This window comes from Myiozetetes cayanensis, unplaced genomic scaffold (assembly GCF_022539395.1).
Source record: "Myiozetetes cayanensis isolate MyiCay16 unplaced genomic scaffold, myiCay2020 scf1, whole genome shotgun sequence".
Taxonomy (NCBI): domain Eukaryota; kingdom Metazoa; phylum Chordata; class Aves; order Passeriformes; family Tyrannidae; genus Myiozetetes; species Myiozetetes cayanensis.
This window is the reverse complement of record NW_026086604.1, coordinates 112,746,174-112,772,944: the sequence shown is the minus strand read 5'-3', so window position 1 is coordinate 112,772,944 and position 26,771 is coordinate 112,746,174. Positions and strand designations below refer to the sequence as shown.

At 45.2% G+C, this 26,771-nt stretch overlaps 1 protein-coding gene across 1 annotated transcript; it reads left to right on the top strand.

Annotated features, from left to right (window-relative positions):
• The first annotated feature begins 1,086 nt into the window (after positions 1-1,086).
• On the top strand, positions 1,087-25,131 carry NR1D2 (nuclear receptor subfamily 1 group D member 2). The gene is given in 9 exon segments (XM_050316477.1): positions 1,087-1,366; positions 4,686-4,946; positions 6,874-6,962; positions 7,899-8,043; positions 9,627-9,943; positions 9,945-10,244; positions 13,445-13,630; positions 17,506-17,716; positions 22,084-25,131. Coding segments are annotated over 9 exon segments (1,722 nt in total). The 5' UTR covers positions 1,087-1,350; the 3' UTR covers positions 22,281-25,131.
• The last annotated feature ends 1,640 nt before the right edge of the window (positions 25,132-26,771 follow it).

Sequence of the window (26,771 nt, the reverse complement as noted above, 5' to 3'; positions counted from 1 at the left end):
ACTCACCTGCTTACCTTATTCAAAAGAGAGAAAGCTCACCCAAACTGACCTGTTTACCTCATTTGAGTGGAGAGGAAACTCACCCAAATTAGGAGGCAGCAAACTACATTTAGCTGCATTTAACCTCTGCTTGTTAACCTCATTTAACCCCACTGCCTCCTTCTCAGTCTGGAGGTCAATATGCTCCATGAAGCCACGCATCTGCTTCTGTCTCCCAGGGGTCAAGGAGGGACAGAGCTTCATTTTGAGCTCTGCATTCCCTTAATGGAGAACCTTCCCCAACTCCGTGTTCCCTTTACTGCTGTGGTGCATTTTCTTTGCGGGTTCTCTTCTGGCAGTGGGAGATGAGGACCCCAGCAGGGACACCCCTGCTTAGGTCCTCTGGGAGCGCATCCCTCTCCCGTTTCTGCGGACTTGTGCCCAGAGACATCACTGCATGGCAGAAGATATTAGAGGCTGGAATCTCTCTGGGAGCGACAAAATCATGTCCTGGTTGAAAAACAGGAGAGATTGAGATAGGGAGCAATAGCGTGATGGCCTCTCCCTATGCTGCATAGGGAGAGACCATGTCTGCAGTGCTGTGTGTGCGCTGACGAAGGGGGTCTCTCCCGGATTTTCCTTTTCCCCGGCAAAGGGAAAACACGCGGCTGACAGGGGACGGAGCGCTGACAGTTGGAACTGGGAGCTGTCACACGCTCGTGTCCGGATGGGAGCGAGCAGCTCGCCAGCTGCGGCACTCAGAGCGGTGGCATTTCCTGCCAGTGCTCGGCGGCGGAGCGGCTGACACACACCGCCGTGCCCCGCGGTGGGCGAGCGGAGCGCCGACTGCGGCGGTGGCGGTGACTCCAGCGGGGCTCCCCCGCCGCACCGCTCGGCCGGGGGAGGGGGGGACCCCCCCGGTGCGCTCCCGCCGCCGCCGCAGTGCCCCGCACTCCGCACGCTCCCGCCGCACGTGAGCGCTGCCGCCGGCGCGGAAAGTGTGTCACTGGGTGAGGGGGGCGGCCGGGGCGGGCGGGCGGCCGCCGGGCCGGGGCGGGGCCGGGGCGGGGCGGGCGGCGGTGCCGCACTCGGCTCTGCGCGGCTCCCCGAGAGCGCTTTTGTTGTAAAGGGGAGGGCGCCGCAGCGGGGACGCGCACCCGCCGCTCTGACAGGCGACAGCGCGGCTGCCTCCCGCTCTCCCTCCCTCCTTCCCTCCCTCCCTCCCGCCGGCTGCATGTAGGGCTGCGGCAACGGGGGCACGGAGCCGGGAGGACAACGACCGAACGGAGCTGCGGCGCGCCGACCGGAGCCGAGCCGTGTCCGGCCGAACCCAGCGCGGCGCCGCCCGTGCCCCTGCGGGAGGTGGCCGCCATGGAAGTCAGCGCGGGTAAGCGGGGGGCGGCCGCGGCGGGGGGAGCCGGGCGGGTCGCTCGGGGTGGTCGTGCAGGGCCGAGCGGGCGCGGGGGCGCGGGCGGGCCGGTGCGGGGCGCGGCGGGGCGGGGGAGTGCGGCGGGCGGCGGCGCTGCCCGGCCCGGGCCCCGCTGGCGGCCGGGACGGCCCCGCGCCGCCTCACATGGACCCGCCGGGCGAGCCATGTGCGCGCTGTGTTTACGTTCCGCGCGGCGCGCCCGCTCATTGGCCGCGCGGGGCGGTGACGCGCGCATTGCATAATAGCGGCGGGGCGGCGGCGCGGGGCAGCGCGCGGCGCGGACACGTGAGGCGCGCGGGCGGGCGCTGTTTTGGTGACCTACATTCGGGGCGGCGGCGGCGGCGGGGGCGCGCCGGGGACACGTGGGGCCGCGCCGCCGCTGCGGCGCCGGGAGGGCCCGCCCCCGCGGCTCCTGCGGCTCCGCCCCGCCGCGGTGGAGTGCGGGGGAGGGTGGCCGGGGTCGGCGGGGAGGGGCGGGAGGAGCGCTCGGGGTCGCGGCAGGACACGCGGTGCGGCCGTGTGCGGCGGCGGCGGCACGCGGCCCGTCCCGGTGCGCGGGGGCGGCGTTGTGTAACGGGCAGGGGGCGGCCTGGGGCAGCGCAGGGCGGGCCCGGCGCTTCCAGCCCCGGCGCCGCGTGACCGCGGCAGGGAAAAGCCGCAGCCCCGGTGCGGTGGGATGGGGCGGGAGGGAGGGCAGTTGCGGGCACGGGGATCGCGGTCCCCACTGCCTTCTCGCGTGGTTAACGAGCGAGGTCGGGGGTGCCTGCCGGGGAGACCCCGCTGCCGCAGCGTCCCGGGGCCGGGTTCATCGCCAAGCCAGCGCGCCCCTGCGGCGGTGCAGCTTCCCGGATCGCTGTGTAAATGAAACACCGGCACCGCGCGGTGCCCCCCTTCCATACCCTTCCCTCCCCTTAAGTAAATCCCTCCAGGTAGAGCCCGAAGGGTCCCTGTCACTCAGCTGAAGGTGCCTCCGCAGCAGCGTTAGCAGCGCGGACCCACGTAGCCCCAAGGACTCGGATTCCCGAGGCAAAGCTCGGGCAGTTCCCATTCCCCACGCCGCCTTCCCCGGCGAACACCCCGGTACCCCCGTTCTGCAGAGCAGCGGCGTGCGGGTGCACGTGTACGGGCACGCTCAGAGGTCACTGTGTCTGTGCTCTTTGTTCTGAGATGTCACCCTGCGCTGTGTGAGAGATTCAACTTTTGACTGCTGACCAAACAAAACCAGAGTTCACAGGGAAGTGCAGCTTCTGAAATAAAAATACAGGGAATCTAGACTGTGACGCAGACAAGACTGCCTGGCTCTCCAGGGTGCAGGAGCAGCCCAGCTGTCTGGGGCTCCTCCGGCTTTCAGAAGAAGAGGGGTGAAACCGTAGACACACTCGTTCCGTGCTTCCGTATGACATTGGTGTTACCCCTGAGGAAAAAAGAGGAATCTCTTTCATGAGCAGGGTTTAAAGATAACGGGGCGCGGTGGCAGTGTGGAGAAACATGGAGTTCCCTGCAGGGGCTGTGCTTGCGTGTCCTGGTCTGCCCCTTGCAGATAAGGATGGCGCCTGCTGAGAAACCGGGTGCCTCCCATGGACCAGGTGGACTGCGAGCTTTGACCTGGCACCTGGCAGAGGCGCGTGCAGCGCTGGGGGATGGCACAGACCTTTGTCAAACAGGTGGTGTCTTAGCCTACCACGGGTGTCTGAGGATGCCTCGTTTCTCATGCTGTTGCTGAACCCGTGACTCTGTTGCCAATCCTCCTTTCTCCGAAAACCTGATCCGGAATGCGTGCTATGCTGTGTGGAGGATTTCTTGAAAAATCTCTGCAGGAACAGCGGCTGTGGCAGGGTGTAGGGGCACCAGTGTCCAGAAACGTGAGCAGCAGTCTGTGTAGTGCACGTGTCACACGGCCCCTTAGTCTGACTTTTACTCTGAGGTGGCTCTGCCAGGAGCTCCTGGGCTGCATGCTCTTTAGGGAACCTTTTTACCAAGGGTTTCCTTGGTAGAGAAAAAGTTAAATGTTAAAGAGGAAAAGTTGCTGCAGAGATGCTAAGAGGATCATTACAGCTGATAGAAGTATTGAAAATTTGTAAGTCAGAATTGCTCCCTGCAAGCAGCGATGTGTCCAGGGTTGTATAACACCGCTGCCTTTATTTGTGAGGAGGTGATGGCTGATGTAAGGGGCTACAGCCTCAACCTGTGATGCTAATTCAGTTGATTGAGGACTCTACAAACACCAGTGCTTTTTATCTCTAAAAGAAGGCAGTGCCTGGCCCTTTTTAATTCTTACTGGCATGTGGAGTTCCTTGCTGCAATGTCCTGAGTTGTCTGTGAAGAGACTCTACAGAGCAGTGGAGGCATAAAACATAGAAGATACTGAGTGTAATTATTTAAACAGTTGCATGGCTATGGCTGTTGAAATTTTTGTGTGAAATATCAAATGATTTTATATTGACTTTTGAAGTGTTGAGTCTCGGAGACAAACTCAAATGAAGCGCAAACAGTGTCTCTTGCTTACGAGCAAGAAGGAGCCTGTGAAAAGCCAGAACTGCTCCCAGGTCTGCCTGAGGACAAAAAGCTGTTTCATCTGAGGGATTCTCAAGTGTGTCAGATTGCAAGACGCGGCAGGACAGAGACTGTTTGCAATAACAGCCTGGCAGTTGGAGTTCGGCTGCTGTTAGAAAAGCTACAAAGCCTTGCAGTCGGACAAATGGCATTCAGTAGGCTAACCAGGCTGCAGTGCTATTTCTTTCCATTGCCCTCTTCCCTTCTGCATCGTGAGCACCTCCCAGCCCTTCCTTTCTGTGCCTCTGGCGCATAGCCTGCATGAAGGCTTTCTCTCTGCCCTATTTCTGTTGCTAACCTAGCTTGTTTGCATTCTGGCTCCACAGCACTGTAAGATCCTGTCTTTGCTGAGGCTCCAGATGAGCTCTGCTCAGAGGGTGGCCAGGGAAACCCTCCCTGGGCCACCCCGTGCTCTGTCCCTGCTACCCCATCCTTACAGCACCATGGCTTGTTGCTCCATCTGTTGGTTCTGCTGTTTCATCTTGGCTTGGATCAGAGAAGGCTGATAAGATGGGAGAAGGGGATGGGGCAGACTGGGAGATCAGCCATTGAAAACGGATGGAGACAAACAGGATCGAGGGAGGGAGGGAGGGAGAGGAGTGCTCCCAGGAGCACGTAATGGCTGATCTGGTGGTGCTGGGTCACGGCGTGGCTCACATGGCAGCGGTGCATGTCTGCTGGTTATGTCACTATGTGCCGCCTTTTTTTTTTTTTCTTGCCTTAGGGGGTGTGATAGCTTACATCAGCTCTTCGAGCTCGGCATCTAGCCCAGCCTCATGTCACAGTGAGAGCTCAGACAGCGGTTTCCAGTCATCCTCTTCGCCTGTACCATCTTCTCCGAACAGCTCCTCCTCGGAAAGCGGATGCAATGGCCGGAGCAGCGAAGGCTCTGATGGGGCACCGAAGAACGATCGTCTGGAGGAGACTGTTAAAACAAACCAGTCCAGTGTTGCTGGTTTGACAAAAGGCCATAATGGAGTCACAAGTATGTTTGGTGCTGGTTCCTTAAAACACTGTTTCCCCCTTTTATATTACAACCTCATGTGTTACAACCAAGTCCTCCATGTGGCTTGTGGTGAAGACACATAGCAAAGCCTCTGTTTTTATCTTTTGGCATTATGTGTGTGGTAATACAGCTGGTGTTGCCATACAAATGCTAATAAGATGGAGGTCCCATTGCTGCCGCCTTCAAACAGTCCATAAATACAGTCCGGCTTTACTTCAAATCTTCGTTAGTGAGAACTGATCTTAGTAAAATCAAACAATTAAAAGGAAGTAATGAAGTAAAGGTAATAGCAATCAGAAATTGCCTTCAAGAGTATTTATGGAGCTGTCTTGGAAATCTGGTTTCTCTGTTTTTTCATATGCTCTCCGTTACCCCTTCACTTTTCCTTTCCCCTCCAATTTTGAGGAACAAAATAAATAAATTGCCCAAACATAGTATTTACATAGCTGCGGTTGGAACAGTTATCTTTCTGATTCCAAGTCTTAATTTGTTGATGTAAAAAACAAAATATTTGTAAACTGGAACTAAAGGATAGCCTTTTAAAAGGCATTTAACAATCTAACTTCACCTATTCGCCTCACACTTCTTTTGGTAATTGGAGAAGATCAGTGGTAGAGAACTGTATTTAAACAGTTTTGGAAGGGTAGGAATCAAACTGAGTACTGTAATGAGTGATTCAGCAAACACTCAGCTGGAATTTAGTCTTTTGAAGGCTCAATTCTTTTATTGGCAGAATTGTTTTATTCTTTTGGATTGTTATGAAGTTAGAATAAATATCTAGCAGTTCTGCCTTAAAAGGTTTTGTTTTGTTTTGTTTTGTTTTTTTAAGGTGTTCCTACCCTAGGTTCATTAGGAAGCTTTACTTCTTAAAAATTTCCCTGTTTCTTAGTATCAGGGCAGAATTTCCTGAGATGAAACCTCTTGTAAACTGTTCAGATGGATAGATAGATAACACTTCTAGCTTAGTACTAGTTGTGTTAAAAAAAAAAAAATTGTGGTTTGGTTCTTTTTGAAAACCTTAAAAAAATGTTTTAGTTCTTCTTTACAAATGAAACCCAAATGTCAAATAAGTCACTTTTCTGGTAGAATAGTGGTAGTATTTCCAGTTTTCTCATGTATTAAGGTACCTTTGGGGTTACTGAAGTCACTAATAAAATTCCTGTTGGCTTTGGTGAAACCAGTGTTAGATCAGAACTTAGGACTTGCAAAAAATCTTTATTGACAAGCTGAAGTAAAAAACGTGGGACGAAACTTAAAAAAAAAAACCCAAACAAACCATGAACATACATACAGGACTGAGAAGGTATTTTCAAGTTCAAGTGTGCAAGTATGCCATTCTGGATATGCACTCAAATGAGTGGTCTTTACATATGTAGATATGACTGAGTTAGCAGTCCTAAATTGTTATCAAACAGTTGGAGTGTGTTGCTTGTTTTTAATATATAGTAAAGTGTCCTGTAATATTTCTGGTTTTTAAGAAAAGATGTTTATTCTCTGTTGGGAAAACTGTAGCCCTTTATAGGCTTACTTGTCCTGATGGAAAAAACAGATTGAGCCTGAACTTTAGTGGCCTAGTTAACTGAATGGTCCTTTTAAAAGTGCCTAAATGTAAGCAGACTTTCTTTTTCTACAGTTGAGTGCAGTGCTACTGTGATTGAAAGCCCGTTGAATCTGTGCTTTCTACCTATTCTGTTGAGTGCTTCATATTTGTCTTTTCCCCCCTCCTTTGCCTCAGTACCTTCTGAACTGTTCAGTTTTGTACATTCTTGATGTCTGTTCTTCTGCTTACTTTTTAGTATGTTGAGCTGACCTGATGTATTTTAAGTCCAGGTTTTAAAAGCTGGAAACATATTTCTGCAGTTGTCATCGGTTTTCTATATCCTTGACTTTTTTGTTCTGATTCTAGAATTTAATGGCATGGTTCTTCTTTGCAAAGTCTGTGGAGATGTCGCTTCAGGATTTCATTATGGTGTTCATGCCTGTGAGGGCTGCAAGGTGAGTTACATTTCTGCTCACCTCTCTGCTGATGAAATGCTCAAGTTCTCCCCACTGGGGAAAAGGGGTGATACTGCAAAAAAAAAAGTGTGTGTATTTATCTGTTAAATATGACAAATTTCAGAGCTTGTAAAGAAAAGGCAAACCACTTAGCAATACACAGTATTTTCCAAGCTCTGCAGTACTTTCTGTTCTCACCCCTGTATCCTACCTGACCTGGAGTGCATGGCAGAGAACAAGAACTGGAGGCAGAGGTGGTGAGGACCATGTCACGCAAGACATGTGCATGTTAATTGCATTAAGAGATAGTGAGTGTGGGTTGTCACCTGGGCTGGGGCACAGAACAAAACAGCTTTGGAAAAGCAATTCTTTACCAGAAAAGCAGTTCTTTACCAGAACTGGATGCTTCCATGCTCATGCATCACTAAATGTGTATTTTCTGAATCTGTAACACTGCAAATGTTATATTCTTTGAAGGAGTTTATCAGCTTAAGTGTTATGTGAAAGAATCACCTTTGAAGGTCGTGTGGTGCAGCAGGATGGTTTTGTTGCCAAACTGCAGAGATTGATGTCAAAAGATCTGATTTCTGATTCCCATCTTTGCACTTGATGTCAGAGCTGTTTGAGAGCATCTTGCAAACTGTTAGTACGGTCTTGGAGATATTTTGCTCTTTGGTGCTGACTGTGCAGGGAACAACTTAGCGTCTTCTGTAATTAGAAATCATAACTAGTTGGCATTATATATGGATCACACACAAAGGGGAAGTAAGTCATGAGGAGTATCAGGTTCTTTAAAATCACTTGGGGCGGATGGCTCTGAAGCAGTTGATGAGAGACAGTGAGGTTTTCTGTGCTTGCAGAGGATGAATCTTGGCAGAAGAATTTGACATGTGCTGTAATGATAGTTGTGGGGCTTTTTTGTTTGTTTGTTTACAGGGTTTTTTCAGAAGAAGCATTCAGCAGAACATCCAGTATAAGAAGTGCTTGAAAAATAACAACTGCTCTATAATGAGAATGAATAGGAACAGATGCCAGCAGTGTCGTTTCAAAAAATGCCTGTCTGTTGGGATGTCAAGAGATGGTACGTTCCTGTACTGAGCAGGGATCCTCTGAGAGGGAATCTGCTGCCCACCTCAGAACTGATTGCTGAGAGTCTTAATGGCAGATAATGCAGCCAGCCCTGTTGTCAAGAACAGGTTCGCTGTCTGAGAACATTTAGATCAGCTTGTCTTCTTGCTCCATGACTCTTCCTGGACTGGTAACGTAATTCTGCGGACAGCTGCAGAGCTGTTCTCCTGCCTGTGGAGGCTGATGCAGTGGGATATGCTGCAGTGGTCTGTTAGGGGGATGGTTGTAACAAGTGCCTCAATTTTGTGTATCCTGCCTGAATCTGAACAAGACTCATATTTTTCTTTTTTTTTTTTTCCCTTTTTTGTTTTGTTACTGTTGCTTTTTCAATGAAAGGGAATTCTGCCCAAGCTGGTAGCCTTAGAGTAATTGCTACAGAGCCTAAAGAGTTAGGTTTGGGTACATAGGATGAGTACGTATCTGCTTCTGAATTTTTCTTTCTTTTTTTCTTTCTTTCTTTTCTTGGAGAGAGAGGAAAGGCAAGGAGGAAATGGTAGTGTTGAGCTGTGTCTCTGACCACCTTGCTGGATGTCCACTCCTTGAGACTTTTTAATATGTAATGCTGAAAGTGTAGTTAATTTCTCTGCTACAACTTACTGTCACAAACCAGGACTCTTTCTTCTGTTTCACTTTTTAATTTTCTCTGTGTGTTTATTTCACAAGAACTAGGAATCTTGGGCTGTTAATAATTTAGTGGGTGGAGTGTTAAAACTTATTTTAAATAATTGTTCTGAGTTCTTGTCGTGCATAGGAGTTATTTCATCCCCTAGGCACTTATTTGCGCATAAGATTGCACCTGCTTTAATGAAAGAGACTTAGTTACATTAATGATGGACTACTGCATGAACATAATTACATCAGTCGAAACTGGTTATAAGCCCTTGTGCAGCTGTGGTTGGACAGGGTGGTAGAGGCAGTTGTAGGTTCCCTAGGACAGGGTCAAAAGTGTTGCAGCCACAATGATGCCCATCCCCTTGCCAGCAGAAAATGTCCTTGTCAAGGCAAAGTTATCAAGGAAATTTGCCAAGGTAAGCTTTGTTCAGCATTGATTCTCTTGTTTTGGCAAGTTATATAATTAGTCCTTGAGGACGTGTCTTGTAGGACTTCTATTCAAATATGATACAAACTGTGTTTACATTCAGCTAATTATCAGCTCACAGAGTTGTACTGATTTAATAGATCCAATCTTAAAGCCCAACATTTCATCAGTTAACACAATTGCATGTGTACTCCACAGCCAGGTTTGAGGCAAAAGGGGAAAAGGCTTTATAGACTCTGTGCTTCAGAGCTGCCTTCTCTTTGTATGCAAACAACAGCATGCATTTCATACCTCACACCAGTCTCGTGCACTGGAAGCTCCTTGACTTCACTGGTAATATCCCTACTGTAGTATTGGTGAGAGCAGTTAATATCTTTCCTTAAAAGGCAAGGTTTTTTGTTGGGGTGTGTGTTTTGTGTGTGTGTGTACCAACACTTTCAGAATTGACTTTTTTTTTTTTTTCCTTCCCACCACCTTCTATTTCTCCACCTTGGTAGCTGTTCGATTTGGCCGTATTCCCAAACGTGAAAAACAGAGGATGCTGATTGAAATGCAGAGTGCCATGAAAACCATGATGAACAGTCAGTTCAATGGCCACTTACCCAACGAAGCATTAACAGAACATCAAGACCAAGCACCTCAAGAAGACCTTTCCTCCAAGCCCAAACAAGAGCGGGAAACCATCAAAAGCCCTTCTCCCCCTCCTGCTTCTGACGTGGCTAAGGAAGAAGTGATCGGGATGGTCACTAGAGCCCACAAAGACACTTTCATGTACAACCAAGAACAGTCCCAAAACCCCGCAGAGATGATGCAGACCCCAGAGTGGGGAGAGAGTGTCGAAGAACACCGAGCAGTACATGTTGAGCAGTGAGCACTGTGTTGGAGGCCTCGGTGGCCCTCAGTACCCTGAAAGGGAGCAGCACCTTGGTGGACAGTACAAAGGGAGAAGCACAATGCATTATCCAAGCGGGCACGCCATGTGCTTCACAAATGGCCACTGCATGAACTTCACCAGTGGTTATACTCAGCGAATGTGTGATAGGATCCCAGAAGATGGCTTTTCTCCAAACAAGAATACCACTTACCCTTGCAGCACTGGAGGAAGAATGCATCTGGTATATTGATATCAATTGCTTGATTTGACTTAGTGAAACGCTTAGTGGTGGGTGTGATCCAGCTGTGTCTTAGTAGTCAGTGGAGCTGCACACACTGCTGAAACTTAAAATGTTGACATAAAATCGATAGCACAAATTGTGACGAAGGAGGTAATAGCTCAAGTTGTTTGGAGGATCTGAAATCGTACAAGTGATGGGGTTTCTTGGCTTGTTTTTTAGCTAACTGAAAGTAGGTGAACATCAGAGAGCATTGGTTGAAGTAAACTCACAGTGGTTTTTTTAAGTGAATTGACTTTGAAATGAAAATAACACTTTATAAATTCCCCTTTTCACTCAATCCTTTTGAAGACTTTAAAATAATCTACACAGATATACTGTATTTTCATTAAGGGTATTCGGAGCAAATTTCTGGGGTGAAACCCCAGGGCGAGGATTTCAAGCCAGTGTACACGCCTTGCTGGTGTGTTCTAAAATCTCTCTTGCTGGGTATGCTGGTTTTTTGGTGTGGGGTTTTTTGTTTGTTTGTTTTGTTTTAATGGGGCCCACAGGCTGTGCATCCTTTTCACCCTAGAACATCTTCAGATATGAACAGAGGCAGGAGAAAGGTGTACAGCTAAACCACTTGAGAAAAGTTCAGGGTCTTTTCTGTAGTACTTGCATGAGTGAGGCTTTGGACACACTTCTGGGTACCTTAGATGACTTCACTTGAGCATTTTCTCACTGAATTCTTAACAAGGATGTTTCCTGGGTTTTTTTACATATAGTTGTTGGGTTTTTTTGGTTGTTTGGTTTTTTTTTTTTTTGGTCTTTCCTTAACAGTTCCCTCTCATTTGCCTTGCACCTGCTGTTTCTTTGCTGTTCAGGCAACCAGTTCTGTAAGTCCCTTAAAATAGATTGTCCTTCTCTTTATCACTGCAACCGCCTGGGATGAGAGAACATAACATCCTCGTTCTCATCCTGCACTCCTGTTGTGAAGCGCGAGACCCTGACCTTTCTGAAGTGCTTGAGCTGCTGGTGTTTTTGTTCCCCTTAGTTTATAAAGATCCTTCACAGGTTCTTGAAGACCCCCGGAAGTTTCCACAGTGAAAGTGTTTATTTGTTGATTTTGCTGTATTTTCATGGAGGTTTTTTTTGTTGTTTTTTGGGGGGAATTTTTCCCTTCTTTGGCTACTGCATATGGAGACTATGCCACCCCTAGGAGGGTCTGACCTTAATTGCAAACTCTGGGCACTACACCATGGCAAATCATAATAATTCCCAACCTTTCTTCCTTGCAGGGAAAGTATGTGGTGTCACTACAATGGCATTCTTGGCACTCCTGAGAAGCAGAGGTTAAACCCATCAGTATGGGCGGGCAGGGAGTGGTGCTGCCTTGCAGAGGCTCAACCAGTCAGTTTGACCTGTGCATGGCAGCTGCAGGGAAGCTTTACACAGCCAACGATGAGGAAACAAAACTGAATCCAACAGAGCACTGCAGCTCCCCCTCCCTGCCCCACGTGAATGAGGGTTTTACCTGAGAACTCACTGAGATCAGGATCCAGCCAAAATGAGTCAGTAGCAATAAGGGCATGTAATTAGGCTCTTAACCAGTATGGAGACAGATATTCAGGGGTTTGATATTTTTTACTCAATACCCCTGTAACCAAAAAAGCACAACAGGTTGTTCCTGAAGACATTCTTCTAAAGAGAGCTGCTGACTGTATATCTGACAACTGCTTCCATAGGAAGCCTGTCAGAGTTCAAGGAGCACCTGGTGACGCTCTTTTAGCATATGGTTTAGTTTTTGGTAGTTCTGCAAGGAGCGGAGAGTTGGACTCAATCCTTATGAGTCTCTTCTAACTTGAGATACTGTATGACTCTTGGGCAGAGGTCTGTCAAGATAGTGTAAACACAATGCACAGGGTGGAGAAGTGGTAGTTTCCCCTTAGGACTGAGTGCCTGTGGGTGAAGCTAAACCATCGTAGGATGACAAGTTACGGTGATTTTGGTGTCCAGTGAGGAGCAAGAGATTCCTTATTTTCAGAGAATACTGTATTTTTAACAATATCTGTGTGAGCCATTGCAGTATCATGAACAGAGCAGTGGTTAGCATCTGCCACCCTTCTGTTTGTATGCCTAGACCTTTCCTTTTGCCAAAATATATATATTCTTGTAGTCTTAGAACCTTCCACACAAAGAATTGCTATGCAATTACCATATTCAAGATACCCTGCAAAAACAACAGAGCTCTGAGGAATTGCTAATCTATTTCACTGTTTTCTCTTTGTTTTACTGACATTATGTAGGATTACATAGACCATTTAGTATACTTGTGAGGAATACTTAAAAGGAATTCTCGTCCTTGATGATGACAGGTGAAATGAATATTAAAAGGTTTAAACTTCATTAAAAGTTGTAAATTTTAGAAAGCAGAACTGAAAATATCTCAGAGCTTCTGGTTGGATCTTGCAAAGGGAATTTATTGGCAGTCAGCCTTGACTGATACATCTGATCTCATTGTAATGGATTCAGACTTTGTTACTAAAAAATCACCGTATATTTGTATAAAAGAAAGGGCATTTTGTCATCCTGTGACTGAGAAAAGTTGGAATACCAGTTCCTTGGTGATCCTCCTTCAGTGATACAAGTAAAAGAAAACTTGTAAAGGAAGGTTATCCTCGTAATGAGGGTGTAAACTTGTGACTCTGGAAACCAAGGCTCTCTTCCTTGCTCTCGTGTTGACACCTTTGTCACCTTGACTGAAGCACTTCAGTTGCCTGCAAAACAAGACAGATAGGAAAATGAATGTAGTCGTGACTGTGAGATTACAATCAATTGATTTTGAAATCATGATTAACCATGAAATTACAAGGATAATACAAACAAGAGAAATCCAGCTGTCAGACATCAGTTGAGATCAGGGAAGAATCACATAACATTGGTTCACTCAGATCTTCTGCAGTGAACACTTTTGTAGTTTCCAAAGTCAGCAAATTTATAAATGAATTGCTGACAATCCGCCACGAATTTTTTGGCTGGTTGGTTGTTTTAAAGGAAAGGAGAGAAATCCAGTTGCTTTGGGAGCTGACTAAAGAATACTGATCTTTTTTTCTCTATATGTCATTATCGCTAAGTTTTGTAGAAGAATAAAACTGTTTCTTCTCAGTCAGGATTCAGAGTGATATCTTTAAAAGTTGTTTTCTGTGTTTTGTAAACATCAGGTCTGCCCAATGAGTAAGACTCCCCATGTGGACCCAAACAAATCTGGCCATGAAGTGTGGGAAGAGTTTTCCCTGAGTTTTACCCCTGCAGTGAAGGAAGTGGTGGAGTTTGCCAAGCGCATCCCAGGATTCCGAGATCTCTCCCAGCATGACCAGGTCAATCTTCTGAAAGCTGGGACCTTTGAGGTGAGACCACTGTGTGTATATTGTGAACCCGACAAGCTGTGCATCAGTCTGACCCTGTAAGAACAAAACCAAATAGAACTGGGTTACATCAGGTGAAACCAGCGTGTTCATGGGTGGTAGCTCTGAGCTCTCCTGGAAGGTGGTGTCCAAGGGATCTGTTTTGTCAGATCTTGGTGAACTGTCCCTCTTCCGGCTGGCTCAGAACGTCTCAGCCCTTCTACCGCTTCTTCTTCCCTGGACATTAATAAATGGGTAATTAGGGGTTTCTTGGTTTTGTATAGTAGTGGTTACACTGACAGCTACCTTTGCCTACTCTGGAGAAGTGTACTGCATCTGAAAGGGTGGATAGTTTAGAAAGCTGTCTATTGACTTACAAGTTTTGTCGAGAAATGTGTTTACTGCTCTCTGTGTCTTTCCTTGTGCCACTCTGCTTCCTGCCAAAGCCAGAGTATCTATCCTGACCAGTCACCACTAGCCTTTGGTGGCAGCTGGGGGTGTCTGAAGCTTCCCTGTCTGATGCAGTAACAGTAGGAATGAGCTGTACTGCTGCAGCTCTGTAGATGCTGTGTGCCAGCTGCAGCCTGACTTACTCTAGACTAATCCCTCTAGGTCCTCGTGGTTCATTTCATCCACTTGTGGTCATGACGTATATGTGAATTAGTGGTGTTAATTTGGAAGTGATACCACGGAGCTTGGTGCTGTTTTATAATTAGTGACCTTCACAAGATGACCTTTACTTAAGGCTTTAGTTGTTCTTCAGACCCTTGTGTCTGTTGGAGATCATACACATTTTATAAATATTCAAGTGTGAAATTTGAATTCAGATGTGAAATTTGAATATGGAGGGCCAGAGGAGTTGAAGTCCCAAGTGTTTGATGTTACTGTGCTTTCTTGGAGAGGGTAGAGTTGGTGGTGTCTTTGATCTTGTTTACTTGATTTATTCTTTCAAAGAGATGTGCTGGATTTTGGTTTTACCCAAACTGAAGACATTTCTTGTGTAGTGTGTTGGGTCGTCTGTCTGCATTTACACAGCCCAGTTCTAAGATGGATAATTGTTGGGTTGGAAGGTACAAGTTACACTGGAAGACTTGGTGCCTGGAGCGTGTCAGTTTTTTTGTTGCTTTCATATTCCTGTCCTGTATTTTTTTCTGTTGTACTTATTCTTGACCTTTTAATATTCATCTACAACTCCTGTGGCAAAGGGGCTGTATTTTCACTTCTTCAGCTACAGTCTCTTACACTGCTATTCACATTACACAAATGTGAGAGGTTCCTTCCTCTGCTGTCCAGTGCCCTCAAGGAGGGCGGAAAATTGGGCTTGAACTGTTCCTATAAAGTGAAGCCAAATCTTCCTGTTTTGCAAGTAAAAGGTTTTGTCTTGGCCTCTTTTCACCTCAAGCTTTTCTCAGGCCTCATTCGTATGCTTTTTTGCCAGTTACAAGCACTGCTGATAAGAAGGTTTCTGTATCCAGGAGAATTTATAATATATGGCTGCATGCTTTTCACTATTCACTTATAAATAAGAAACATTAATGATTTCTGTTAGTGAGCTGGTACTTGTAGTTAAAGGCCTATGTGGCCTCTTAGCAACAGAAAACAATGTGATGCTGCAGAGCAGTGGAAAAAAACCCCAACAAACACAACAGGATTTATGAATCCATTGCAATAGAGGCAACAAGCATCTTGAAAGCCTGGTGCATACAAGGTCATTTCTCTCTTGAGGGTAACTGAACTGGGATGTTCTGATGTCTGCATGCTAATAGGAGAACCTGTGTAAAAGTGCTGCCTCCAAGCCTGGTGTGGCTGGCTTGGCACTGTGCTTCTTAGCAGCTCGAATTCAAGGAGTGCTTGTTCGTTTATGGGTAAGAAGACACATGGAGATAATGTTGGTGCAGAGGCTGCATAGCTATATTTATTCACACACGTGTAAGCTAAAAAGGTTCTTGGAACTGGGAGTACTGGGGAGCTCAGTGTGTTGTGGTGGCATTTGCATGGCTTCTATGATAGCCAGCTCAGAAAAAGCAGTAAGTGTGAAATAAGGAACTTGACTGGTTTTCAGTGGGCCCTCCCCCACCTTCCCTCCAAATGTAGTTGATGGTAGAGCTAGCAAGTCGCTACTAAAATGGATCCATTTGAGTAGTGACTCAGTTTCTTGGCAGACTCACAAACCTGGTCATTTAACTACAGGTCGTAGGGAAGTGAGCAAGCAACCTTCAAGTGTGGAGGTTTTTGTGTGCTTATGTTGCTGTGGTTGAGTGCTAGGATTGATCAGGTATATCCTCAGCATGCACAAATAGGAGTCTGGCTTGAAGTGAAATGGGATGAATCAATCCTGTGCTATGCCATAGTCTAAACTGTTCTTCATATGTTAGAATGGTGGCATTGAAATCTCTTTGCCTTAGTACAAGTCAGCACAACGTTATGGGCTTCAGTTTTGAATCAGCTTCAGTTTTGAATACTAGTGTTAATACTGGTTGTTCATTATTTAAAGTTTGTTTCTAAAGCCCAGTTCTGTAGGGAGAGTACCATTTGGAACTGAAAGGCTGTTGAATACCCAGTTGGATCTGTGCTAATGCACAAGTTCAGCTTTGTCTGTTTGCCCTTTGTCTTTTTTTTGTTGTATTCTGAGGGCTTCTGCACCTAGGTTTCTGCACTCTGTAGTTAATGTCAGCACAGGACATACAGCTTAGCTGATGAAGGTGAATAGTGCACAGTGCTCATGTGTCCATCAAGGTTGCTGCATGTCATTTGGCTGTAAAAATTTAGGCGCAGGTCATGGGATGTGCATGAACGGTATTTGAATTCTCAAACGTTTTCATTTGTTTTGAACACTCCTGTTTTTAAGCTTGTCAAAGACACCAGTCTTTGAAACCCTAGTGCTCCTCTCACCTGTAGTAAACATTTAAATTAATGCAGTTACGTAGGTTAAGTGAGAAGAGACAGCTGTCACACCAGATTACAGTGAGTCTGAAGTTTTAACCAATGCCAGTTGGTTCATTTTCTCCAAATAAGAAGGCTGTTCTGTGTAACTTAAACGTTGAAAATGTAAATAAGGTTGTTGAACATCAGCAAATGAAACTTTACAAGCCATTCCAGAGGGAAACTTTTCACAGTACGACTGACAAAACCACAGGAGAAATTTCAGCCCAGAGGGGTAAGTTTAGCTCACATCAGCTGCTCCAGCCCTGGTGCTTGTAGCAAAGGGGTATTCCCAGCTGCTACAGACCAGGTGCCATCTCAAGCTGTGCTTCCCTAGCCTTTCAAAAGCTGAAAGCCACACATGTGGCTCCTTTCTACCAGAGCTCATTAACATTCCTGTGGGTACAGTGATGCGGCATGGTACTTTCCCAAAGAATGCCTAGGGGGCCTGATCATGAGGTAGTATAAATCAGCATTATTTCTGTAAGCTGCTCTAGTTTATGCCAAGCGAGAATCTGGTTCGGTACCTTCATTTTGCTCCTCATACGTGTGGCCAGAAAAATATTTCTTTTAACGCTCTCTATGCCTTTGGCTGTTGAGTAGCTTAAGCAAGTTGTCCTACTGGCATATTTATGAATGACATGGTCCGTGTGGCTCAGGCTGTCTGAGGTTTAAATTTTAATTTTCCTCCCTTTCATGTGCTGTATTCCCTCCCCTGCATCCACTCGCTAATTTTGCCACTTGTTTGTTTCTCTTAGATTACTGGGCCAGAGCTTGCACTGTGTTTTACAGCTCAACAGCATGCTCACACTTTCTGTATAAAATGCTTGTAGAGCAGTCAATGAGACGATTTGAATGATGTTGAAAGGTTTAATATTTTTCTTTGGCTTTTCTAGACATGCACTTGCATTTATCTGTTTTTATTGTTTTGTTTTGTTTTTTTTTTCTTTCACCAGGTTTTAATGGTACGGTTTGCATCTTTGTTTGATGCAAAGGAACGTACCGTCACCTTCCTGAGTGGAAAGAAGTACAGTGTGGATGACTTGCATTCAATGGGAGCTGGTGATCTGCTCAACTCGATGTTTGAATTCAGTGAGAAATTAAATGCCCTGCAACTTAGTGATGAGGAAATGAGTTTGTTTACTGCGGTTGTCCTGGTATCTGCTGGTAAGGAGAGAAAGTTAACTTGCACCTTTGTCAAGATTTGAATGTGGCTCTGCATTAAAAGTTTTCCATAAAATTTATAGGCTGTTATTTCATGTTGAAGTGTAATCAAGTAGGTTTTAAGCTACTAGCAGCCTGTAATCTACTTTTTTACATACCTAGTCTTTCTAGTATTGCCTTTTGAAAAAATGTGACAATGGGCTTATGTTTTCCTGCTGCTTTCTATAGAACGCAAAAAACACATCTCCTAACTGCCCCATGGCCATTTAGGTGGTATTTGTCTGACTCCTCTGAGTTTCACAGGACAGCATCACTGAAATTACTCCTGACTTGCACAGCAGAAGTCTTTAGATAAGGTGGTATTTTTACTTCCAGGTATTGTCATTTAAGTTTATTGCGTATTTTACTTAAGTCTAAATCCAACAGTTTGATCTCTGCCCATGTCAGCAAGACAGCCCTGTCATCTGCATCATGACCTCTTACCACTAAAGGCCTGCCAATCCACTAACATCTTCACTGGCCTCCTATCTTGTTTCAGTCCCTGGATGTACAGAACACCCTGGCCCAGATTCAAAGAAGGATTAAGCACCTACTTCTGTAGTATTATCTCAAGCCTCAAATTAGGCACATTAGCTCTGCATATAATGCCTGGAATACAAGATGCAGAATCCAGGCTTGCAGTTTAAGAAGCTTTTTAGAGGCTGGTAGCAGGAATGCTCGTAAAGGCCTACTTCAGACAGCAAGCCAGCTAGTTGGGGAGCACTCAAGTCCTTGAACAAGTGCACCTCTTTCGCATAAGTGATTCAGACCCACGTCTTTTTTATCAGGGAGGGGCACCCTGGGCATGGTGCTGTAGGCACGTGAAACCTCTGTAAACAAGGTAGGGACAGTTCAGTCTAACAGCTTTGTGCATGGCCAAACTGAAAGGTTACAGCACAGGAGGGGGCAGCTGTCACCTCTTGAGTCTGTAAGCCATGATAATGAGTGAAGGGCGACACAGAGCTTGAAGAGCCAGAACAAATGGCACTGTGAAGGAGGCATGGGACTGTAATCTGTTAGTGAAAATGTTCAGGTAGCAGAGAGAAACCTGGGGTATTAGTTACTATTCCAGACTCTACAAATTTTGTCCTTTTTGACAAGAACTGGAGGCAACCTTTAAAATTAGGACTGACAGGACTTTTCCCTTCTTGTGCAATGTAACTAGGCTTACAGCTGCTCTTCTTGCTTGCTCAGCTACTGAGTCCTGGAATATCACAATCTCTGTGCCAACTGTTCTTAATGTAAATGGCTGTATCTGTTCTGTTAAATGTTCTTGTAGCCCAGAGTCAGGCCCCCTTAGGCTTTTAAGCAGTGCTCTGATTGCCGACTCCCAGTAGGGATTAGCTTAGGGGATGGTATGTAGCATATACAGCATGTAATGTCAGAGCTGTGCAACAGGACAAAAAGAGGTTTTTGGTATTCAGGCTTCTTGCATAGATGCTGAGGATCTTTCAGATCATATTTTTTTAGGACATTATTGCTACCTATCTTAGCTACCTCGTGATCTGCAGTCTAATCACAGCCTTCCTGGACATCTTCACAAAATACTTCTGGGGTTTTATAAAGTACGGCTTCATTAGTCGATGTGGGGGCCGTATTCCAGACACAACAGTAACCTTGATGATTACTGTGAGTTCAGAAATTTTCAGGTCAGCTTTACTCTGTAGCTTGTGACTGGATTGAAATGCTGCAGTCATTACTTTGTGCAAGTGAGTAAGTGAGCAAACTTCGTGCTCGAGCAGGCACTGAAGAGAACAGAGGTCCTGGGGAAGATGCTCACAGCGTGAGGGCTTGCCAGGAGGAAAAGGCATCTGTAGAACTGAAGGATTGTGGGCATCTGCTGATTAAACAGATCTTGAAAGACAGATCCCCTGCACCCCACTTCTCAAGGAGGGGTGTGATGCAAAGAGTCATTTTCCATAAGGGGAGGTGGAGGAAGAATTGAAGAACAGGATCAGAGAGAATGACATGGAGATACAGGCAAAGGCAAAATATACCATAAATGTGAGAAGAACTGAAGGTGAAAGAAAAAGGCCATTAAGACTTCATCTCAGAATAAAAGTTATTTGAGAGGATATTGAAAGGAAGAGAGCAGTCAAGATTTATATCAGTTCCAGAAGCAGACAGGAGTGTGACTGTTGAATGCTGATTAGGTGATCCAGAAGATAAAGTACCATGGTGCATGAGTTAAAAATCTTAGAAGACTTTCAGTTGCTTAAAATGAAGAAAAAAAACCCAAACCACCACTGGAAAAAAAGAAGTAAGGCTCTTTGTAGTGCTAGTGGGGAGAATACCTGTCAGAAACATCTCCACATAACACTGGATGAATAACCACTTTTAAGAGGGATATTTAGAATCTGCAGAAGAAGCAGGGATAGTAGCAAGGACTGCGTATAACTCTGTACATCCTCTTGTTTTCACATCCTGTAGAAAAGAAAGAAAAGGCAGGGTCCTGCTTGGGTGGTGCTAAGGAATTACCTTGGTACCATTCCAAAAGGGAAAGAATGCTTCACCTCTGGTTTCAGTGAATTGGATGCAGTGAAGAGGGAGGGGAGATAGCAAGGTGGATTATGCTCACTGAAGAAGGAAAAAGCAAGGTAGAAGCAAAGCTGAAAGAGTGGGGTTCATGCAGGTCTAGAGACTAGGTGATTCCTTAACTAAGGGTGATGCACTGTGGTAGAAGAATATAAAATACACACCCTCTATTATTCTCTCTTACTGGGGTAGTACTAACAGACTCTTCTGGTGGCCACTGGGAGCAACTGGAAGTAGACTGAGAGGGAAAAGAAAGACTTGGACTAATTGAAGGAGAGGAGGCTACGTTAACTTGCCCAAGGCAGCCAGGAAAGGTTGGACTGCATTCTTCCACCTCCGGAGGCAAGGCAGTACCACTGTCACTGTACAGAGCTCTTGAGAAACTTCATCAGACGTATTCTATGCAAATGTTGTCATACCTGCTTGGAATAAAGCAAACCTTTTGCAGAGCACAGGGCAAGCAGAAATAATTATTTCATCAATAAAGGCAGAGAGACATCTCTTCACTCATGTTACCTTGAACGGCAGCTATCAAACCTAACAGACAGTCTTCACAGAGTGGAATTGTTTGGTAGTAATCAGAGCTCCTAATTGTTAACAGTAGAAGATTCTGGAACAGTTTTCCTAAGGGAACAAAACACATTAACTGCTTCAAGATGCATCCTTAAGTGGATTATGTAATAATTTTTCCCATAGCAGTTGGGAACTGTACTGAATAGTCCAGGAGGACTTCCTAGACTCTGTTCACCTGAGCGGTCTGATTGGATTGACACTGACAGCATAAGGAAGGGATTCCCACTCTGACTGTACGATCTGACTCAGTGTTACTCCAGAAAGCTGTTGTCATTCCATGTCCCAGTTCTGCAAAGTGCTTAAGTACATGTACACATCAAAGCACATTTCTGTTCCTGTCCGTCACATGGGTATGTACGTGTCCTGCTGAATTTACATAGCATTTAAGAAAAGAGGCTACAGCTTGGAAAAAAACCAGCTACTGTTCATGGTTATTAGGTGAGATGTTTTACTTAAAAATTCATCCTTTTAAGCTGCTTACTTAGGTTCCACCTAAGGATATCAGGTGTGGTCTTAAATACAGCTCTCTTGAAAGAGATGCTTCAGGGGTGGGGTGAGTTCAGGATGTGAAAGCATAATATTTATCTTGGTGTTGACATTCTTCTTTTCCTCAGTTGAGGAGTTCTTGGGTGCCTCATATTTCATTTTGTGAGTGCTTCAGAACATGCTTGGAAATAGTGGCCACTTGTATCTTCCCTTTGCCCCTGAGGATCCCATTGTGCAGATATGAGTGTGGCTTGTCCTGAGGGGGATTTCCTCCTCTAACCTCCAGTTTAGGTTTAGGATTCTATGTCCAGCTTTGAGAAATGTTTGAAATTTTTACTTTCCTGTGCCCTGTCTCTCTCCTTGTGTTGAAAGTTGTGATTCAGCAACATATTTAAGTGTGTGCTTCGGTATGTCCTTTTCTGGACACGTGGATAGGGGATTATGATCTGATCACCAGAAGTGGTGGTCAAATGCTGCCAGTTTGGCATGAGCTTCCTTAACTTGCAAAGATAATGCTAAATAATGTTTGAAAGCCTTCATTATATGGATTTGGAACTTCTGGCTTAAGTATCTAATTTTTCTTGTGCTTGTTAATTTGGTGAGTGATTCTTGCAGTGACTTTATGTTGCAAACTACATCTGTTCAGTCTTTTTGTTTGTTTGTTTTTTAGCCCCACCCTCCTGGTTTTTTAATTTCTCTCTCTCCTTCTCTTCTCCTCACCCTGCCCTTTTGTTTAGATCGCTCCGGAATAGAAAATGTCAATTCTGTGGAGGCACTTCAGGAAACACTAATCCGTGCATTAAGGACCTTAATTATGAAAAACCACCCGAACGAAGCCTCTATTTTCACAAAACTTCTTTTGAAATTACCCGACTTGCGTTCCTTAAACAACATGCACTCTGAAGAACTGTTGGCCTTTAAAGTTCACCCGTAGGCCTTTAGGTCTCAATTTGTACTTGGACTTGCCTCGTGTTAAACTGTTTTGTGCTAAAATATGTATTTATACAGTTGTACCACTTGTTGGAGAGAGTTCACAGACTGTGAACAGTTGATAGCTGTCCCATAACCATGCAATAAAGCTTTGGCAGGTGCTTTCAGCTAAAGACGGCACAGCATTCGGAGTCCACTTCTGCAGAAGAGGTTGCAATGAGCCTGAGTAAATACGGACTGTTCTTTCATTTAGGAAAAAAAGAACCACCACTGCCCTCTCAACGTAAACTGAACACAAAATAACTGTCTATGTGCATACGGAGCATGGAATGGGGTGGTAGCAATCCTGTGCTAATAGGAAAATGGAAGAGCTGATTTAATTGGTCTTTCACTTATCTAATAGATATATGTCTGTGTCTCTTGATAACTCACCCATGGTTTCACTGCTGTAATTCCATTTAAATGCAATGGAATGATTTCAGCCTGCACCAACTCTTCACTGAGCGTGTGTTCATGCCATGTGTATATAATATAAATAGTTAAGTAGTGAGTGTTTATGGCTATATAAAGTACAGAGTTGTGTGTATATATGTGTATGTATATAAATAGTTCTATACATAAAGTATACATATAATTTCTTCACAATATTTTAAACTGTGAAGGAATTTAAACTTAAAACAGAAGGTGATCTATGGAAAGAACCAAATAGATGCACTTTGCATATTGCTGAACTAATTATCTGAGCATTTTTTAGAAAACATCGAATTTGCATTAATATGCTGTGTTTGTTAATTTAGAAAAAAAACAAACAACCAAGAGTGGCACTGAAGAGTCAGAGTCAGATTCAACTTCCAAAAGGGGCTTGTGGAGAATCTCAAGTGGAGATGGTTGGTTGCAGCACTAATGAGATTGAATGTCCATTGCCACTGAGGTTCTTGCATTTTGATAAAGGTTAAAGAAGCACCAGATGCTCTTCAAAAACTTCAGCACAGCCAGAAAGAAATTATCAGATGAATAACAACATGTATCAGAAAAAAAAAAGTGGGAAAAACGTATCCATGGTTGCGTTTGGGTGTATGTGCGTTCTGTGACAGATTATTTCTTGCAATACATCATTTTGCTGCTTCATTGCTAAATGAGAATTGAAAAAAAAGGTGAGATTTCCCCACGTCTTTTCACCATTTGGGCTTTGTGGTTCTCATGCTTGTTCTTCTGGAGCTCTCTGTTAGTGCGTGTGCATGTGAGTGTGTGTGACGTGCAGAGAAGGTGCACTGGATGGTCTGGATTTTTTTTTCTTAAAAAAACCCACCAAAAACCAACCAAACAAATGGGACTTTTTTTTTGTTCTTTATGCCAGTAGCAAATTACAAAGCAGATCCTCAAGGCTTAAGATTCTGCTACTTTTCCATCTAGGAAAGTGGCTCTCTATGGGTTTTTCTTTTCCATTTGTAGCAAGACCTGGCACCAGAAAAAAGAGATTAAAAGAAGTCAAAGCAGTTGTGTTAATTAGTTATATTTCTGTTTTGCTAATGTGGGAAGAAGACGCTCCATCACCCTTGTGTTTAGTTAACTTGCCTTAGAGGTAGCTTTCTGGGTCTGTAGTGCTTGGTAACACTACTCTGGAGGGAGGGACCTCTCCGTGTGTTACTGCATCAAGATGTACGTGATAGTCGAGGCCAGGACACAGAAAGCCACCAGACTGCAGAAGCTCCTGTTTGCACTGCAGTGAGCTGATGGGAGCCCTCATGCCTGCAGTGGAGCTGGAGCGGGAGCAGACCTTTGCCAGTCCCTGAGCATCAGGAGTTGGGATGGCTAGAGGGTGGCTTGCACCCTGCCGTGCTCAGGTTGTCTCTGGGCTGGAGGTTCCCCCTCAGAAAGGAGTACGGGGCTGAGAGCAGGAAGAGGAGGGCAGAATTCGGCTGTAGCCTTGACTAAGGAGCAGAAGATCCCACCCTTTCTCTTCCTCTGCAACTGCTGGAGGGAGAGCTGTCCTGCTTCAAGCTGCTTTAACCACTGGATAATGGCTCCTTAATACATAGGTTTTGCTACCCAAATGTACTATCGGGGCATATTGTCCTAATTTCTGTTAACAGTCTGCATCCTACCAGTATTATTTGTTTGAGAGCTTCACTGAATTACGCATCGAACCATTCAGACTTTTAGGAAGGACACAGTCACGTTTTATAGTTTTTAGGAGCCGAAATTACTTCTTTGTAGATCCCATTTCACACATAGAAAGTACAGTTAACCCTTGGTTGTTTTGGGAGGGAAGGAGGCTTCATACAGAGATTGCCACCCTACAACTGTGTTTTGTTGTGTTTTGTTTTAACTTTTTTTTCTTCTTAAAACTGTATTATTAAGCCTTTAGGAATGTATAACCAGGACTGAGTAATTACTGCTTATTAAATTTTTTAGTTAGTTTGACCATGTATGCCTATAGGTAGATATTCTAACTTGTGCAATTTGATTTGAAATAATCTTCCTGTACATAATGGAAAAACTCACATAACAGAAAAAAAAAAGCCCCAAACAGATTGACTGAACAAAAAGATGCTTAAAGTATGGTTCAGAAGTGACCCATGTATTACAAACACTAGCTGGACTCTTAGAAGAAAATCTAAACTCATTGTGTTAGCTGTGTATTGTGAGCTCTTCTTTTACTGTGTCACTGGTTATACACTTGTTAAATGCTGAGATAATAGACTTCATGCCAGGCATTTGAGTACTGTAGATTGGGTCATTGCTGAAAGATTAATGTACTGTATGACTTAAATGAAATTTTTATTCTTGATTTTATTCTTGATTTTGTTCTTGTTTTAAAAGATTAAATATGGGCATTATGTCAGCAAGCTAAACTTGTGTTCCTGTGTCCTCTCTGTTTCTCTGTACAAAATCTGGTGGGGAGGATGGCACGCTGAGATGAACAGAGCAGAAGAATGGATGAGAACATCAGCTGCTCTAAGGTCACGAGGGCTGTGCTGGTGCACAGTGGCAGGGAGCCAGCATCTCACTCTGCCTGTGATCCTGGTCTGACTTGCCAAGTGGTTGGATAGAGTTTTCTGGTGCACTTCATTTGCTGCAAGTTAGAGGACTTTTTTGGGTATAGTTGCTTTAAACACTGCATTAACTTGGAGAATATAACTTTGTAACTGAAAAAAGGATATGGTAGAGGATAAAAAAAAGAAAGGATACTGTTTAAGACAAGTCTTCAAGTTTTAAGAGAGAGAGATGGAAAACAGAACTTGAAGGGCAAAGATTTGGTTGACTTTTCAGCTTGATTTTGTCGTTTGGAGTGTCCACTGTTTTAGGAGATAAGAGAAGCTTCTCCAGGTAATGTTATATTGGTGTTTAAAAAAAAAGCACACACACAAAACCCAAAATTATGATTGATTGACCAGGATTGGAAAAAGTAACAGCTCAAAAATGCTTTCTTTTTTTTCTTGGCATGTTTTTCTGGTGGCATGTTTGCATATGGTTTTCCTTGTTGCCACAAAGTCTGAGCCCTGTGAACAGTGCTGTGAGCCACAGAGGTTTCAGGGCCTGGGAGGTCCTCAGTCCTCTTTTCAGCTTTTACTTGGATGCTCTGGATGGGCCATGATTAAGTTTTCCCTGTTTGGCTGTAAGAGCCTTACCACAGCAAATGGGGGGGGTGGGACACAGGAGTGACACTTCCAGCAAAAACACGATTCTGTTCCCACCACTCTCCCACCCTCCCAGTTTGGCAAGATGGTTTGGGGATAGGGAAATGAAGCGTTTGTGCTTTTTCATGGGAATCTTGCTTGGTCTCTGAGTTACAGTGCTGCCTTGAGTGTGAATGTGCTCACAGCAGCAGCCTGGCCTGGCTCTGTCCTCACTCCACCAGGAAATGGTGAATGTCACAAGGAAAACAGAGGTATGAGTGTTGCTGTGTGAAAGTGTAAACTGACGAGGGTGTGGGCAGCCAGCGACCTCCTGTTCTGGCTCATGACCCAGGAGCTGTGTTGGGCGGGAGGGAATCGGCATTCGCAGCTCAACCGCAGAGCACTTTGATTACAGAAACAGTTCCTACAAGGAAGTACTTGGCACTTCCTCTTCTTTGATGAGCACAGGGAGCAGCTCCTAGAGCCTTCATCAGTGAATACCTTCCTTTTTTTTCCTTCTAATTCATTTCTTTTAAGGTTGAAGTTTGGAGTGGGGAGGGAGGAACATCCAGGTGTGAGGAGAGCCTGGAAACCCCCCCATGGCAGCTGACTGGGCAGCTTCTTAAAAACACAGTGGAGACAATGCTTGCTGGGCAAGAAAGTTGGTCAAGGACACAGCCACAGCACCAGCGAGAGAGAGAGAGAGAGAGAAGAGCTGAGCAGGTGTGCGTGGAGGCTGCAAGGCTGCACATTCCTGGTTATTTGGAACAGATGTACCCACCCACGCCAGAAAACTTCACTCTGTGCAGACACTGCTCTGCCATGCCAGATCCCATCACAGAACAGTTTATACTTGCTGTAAATGCTTACCCTAG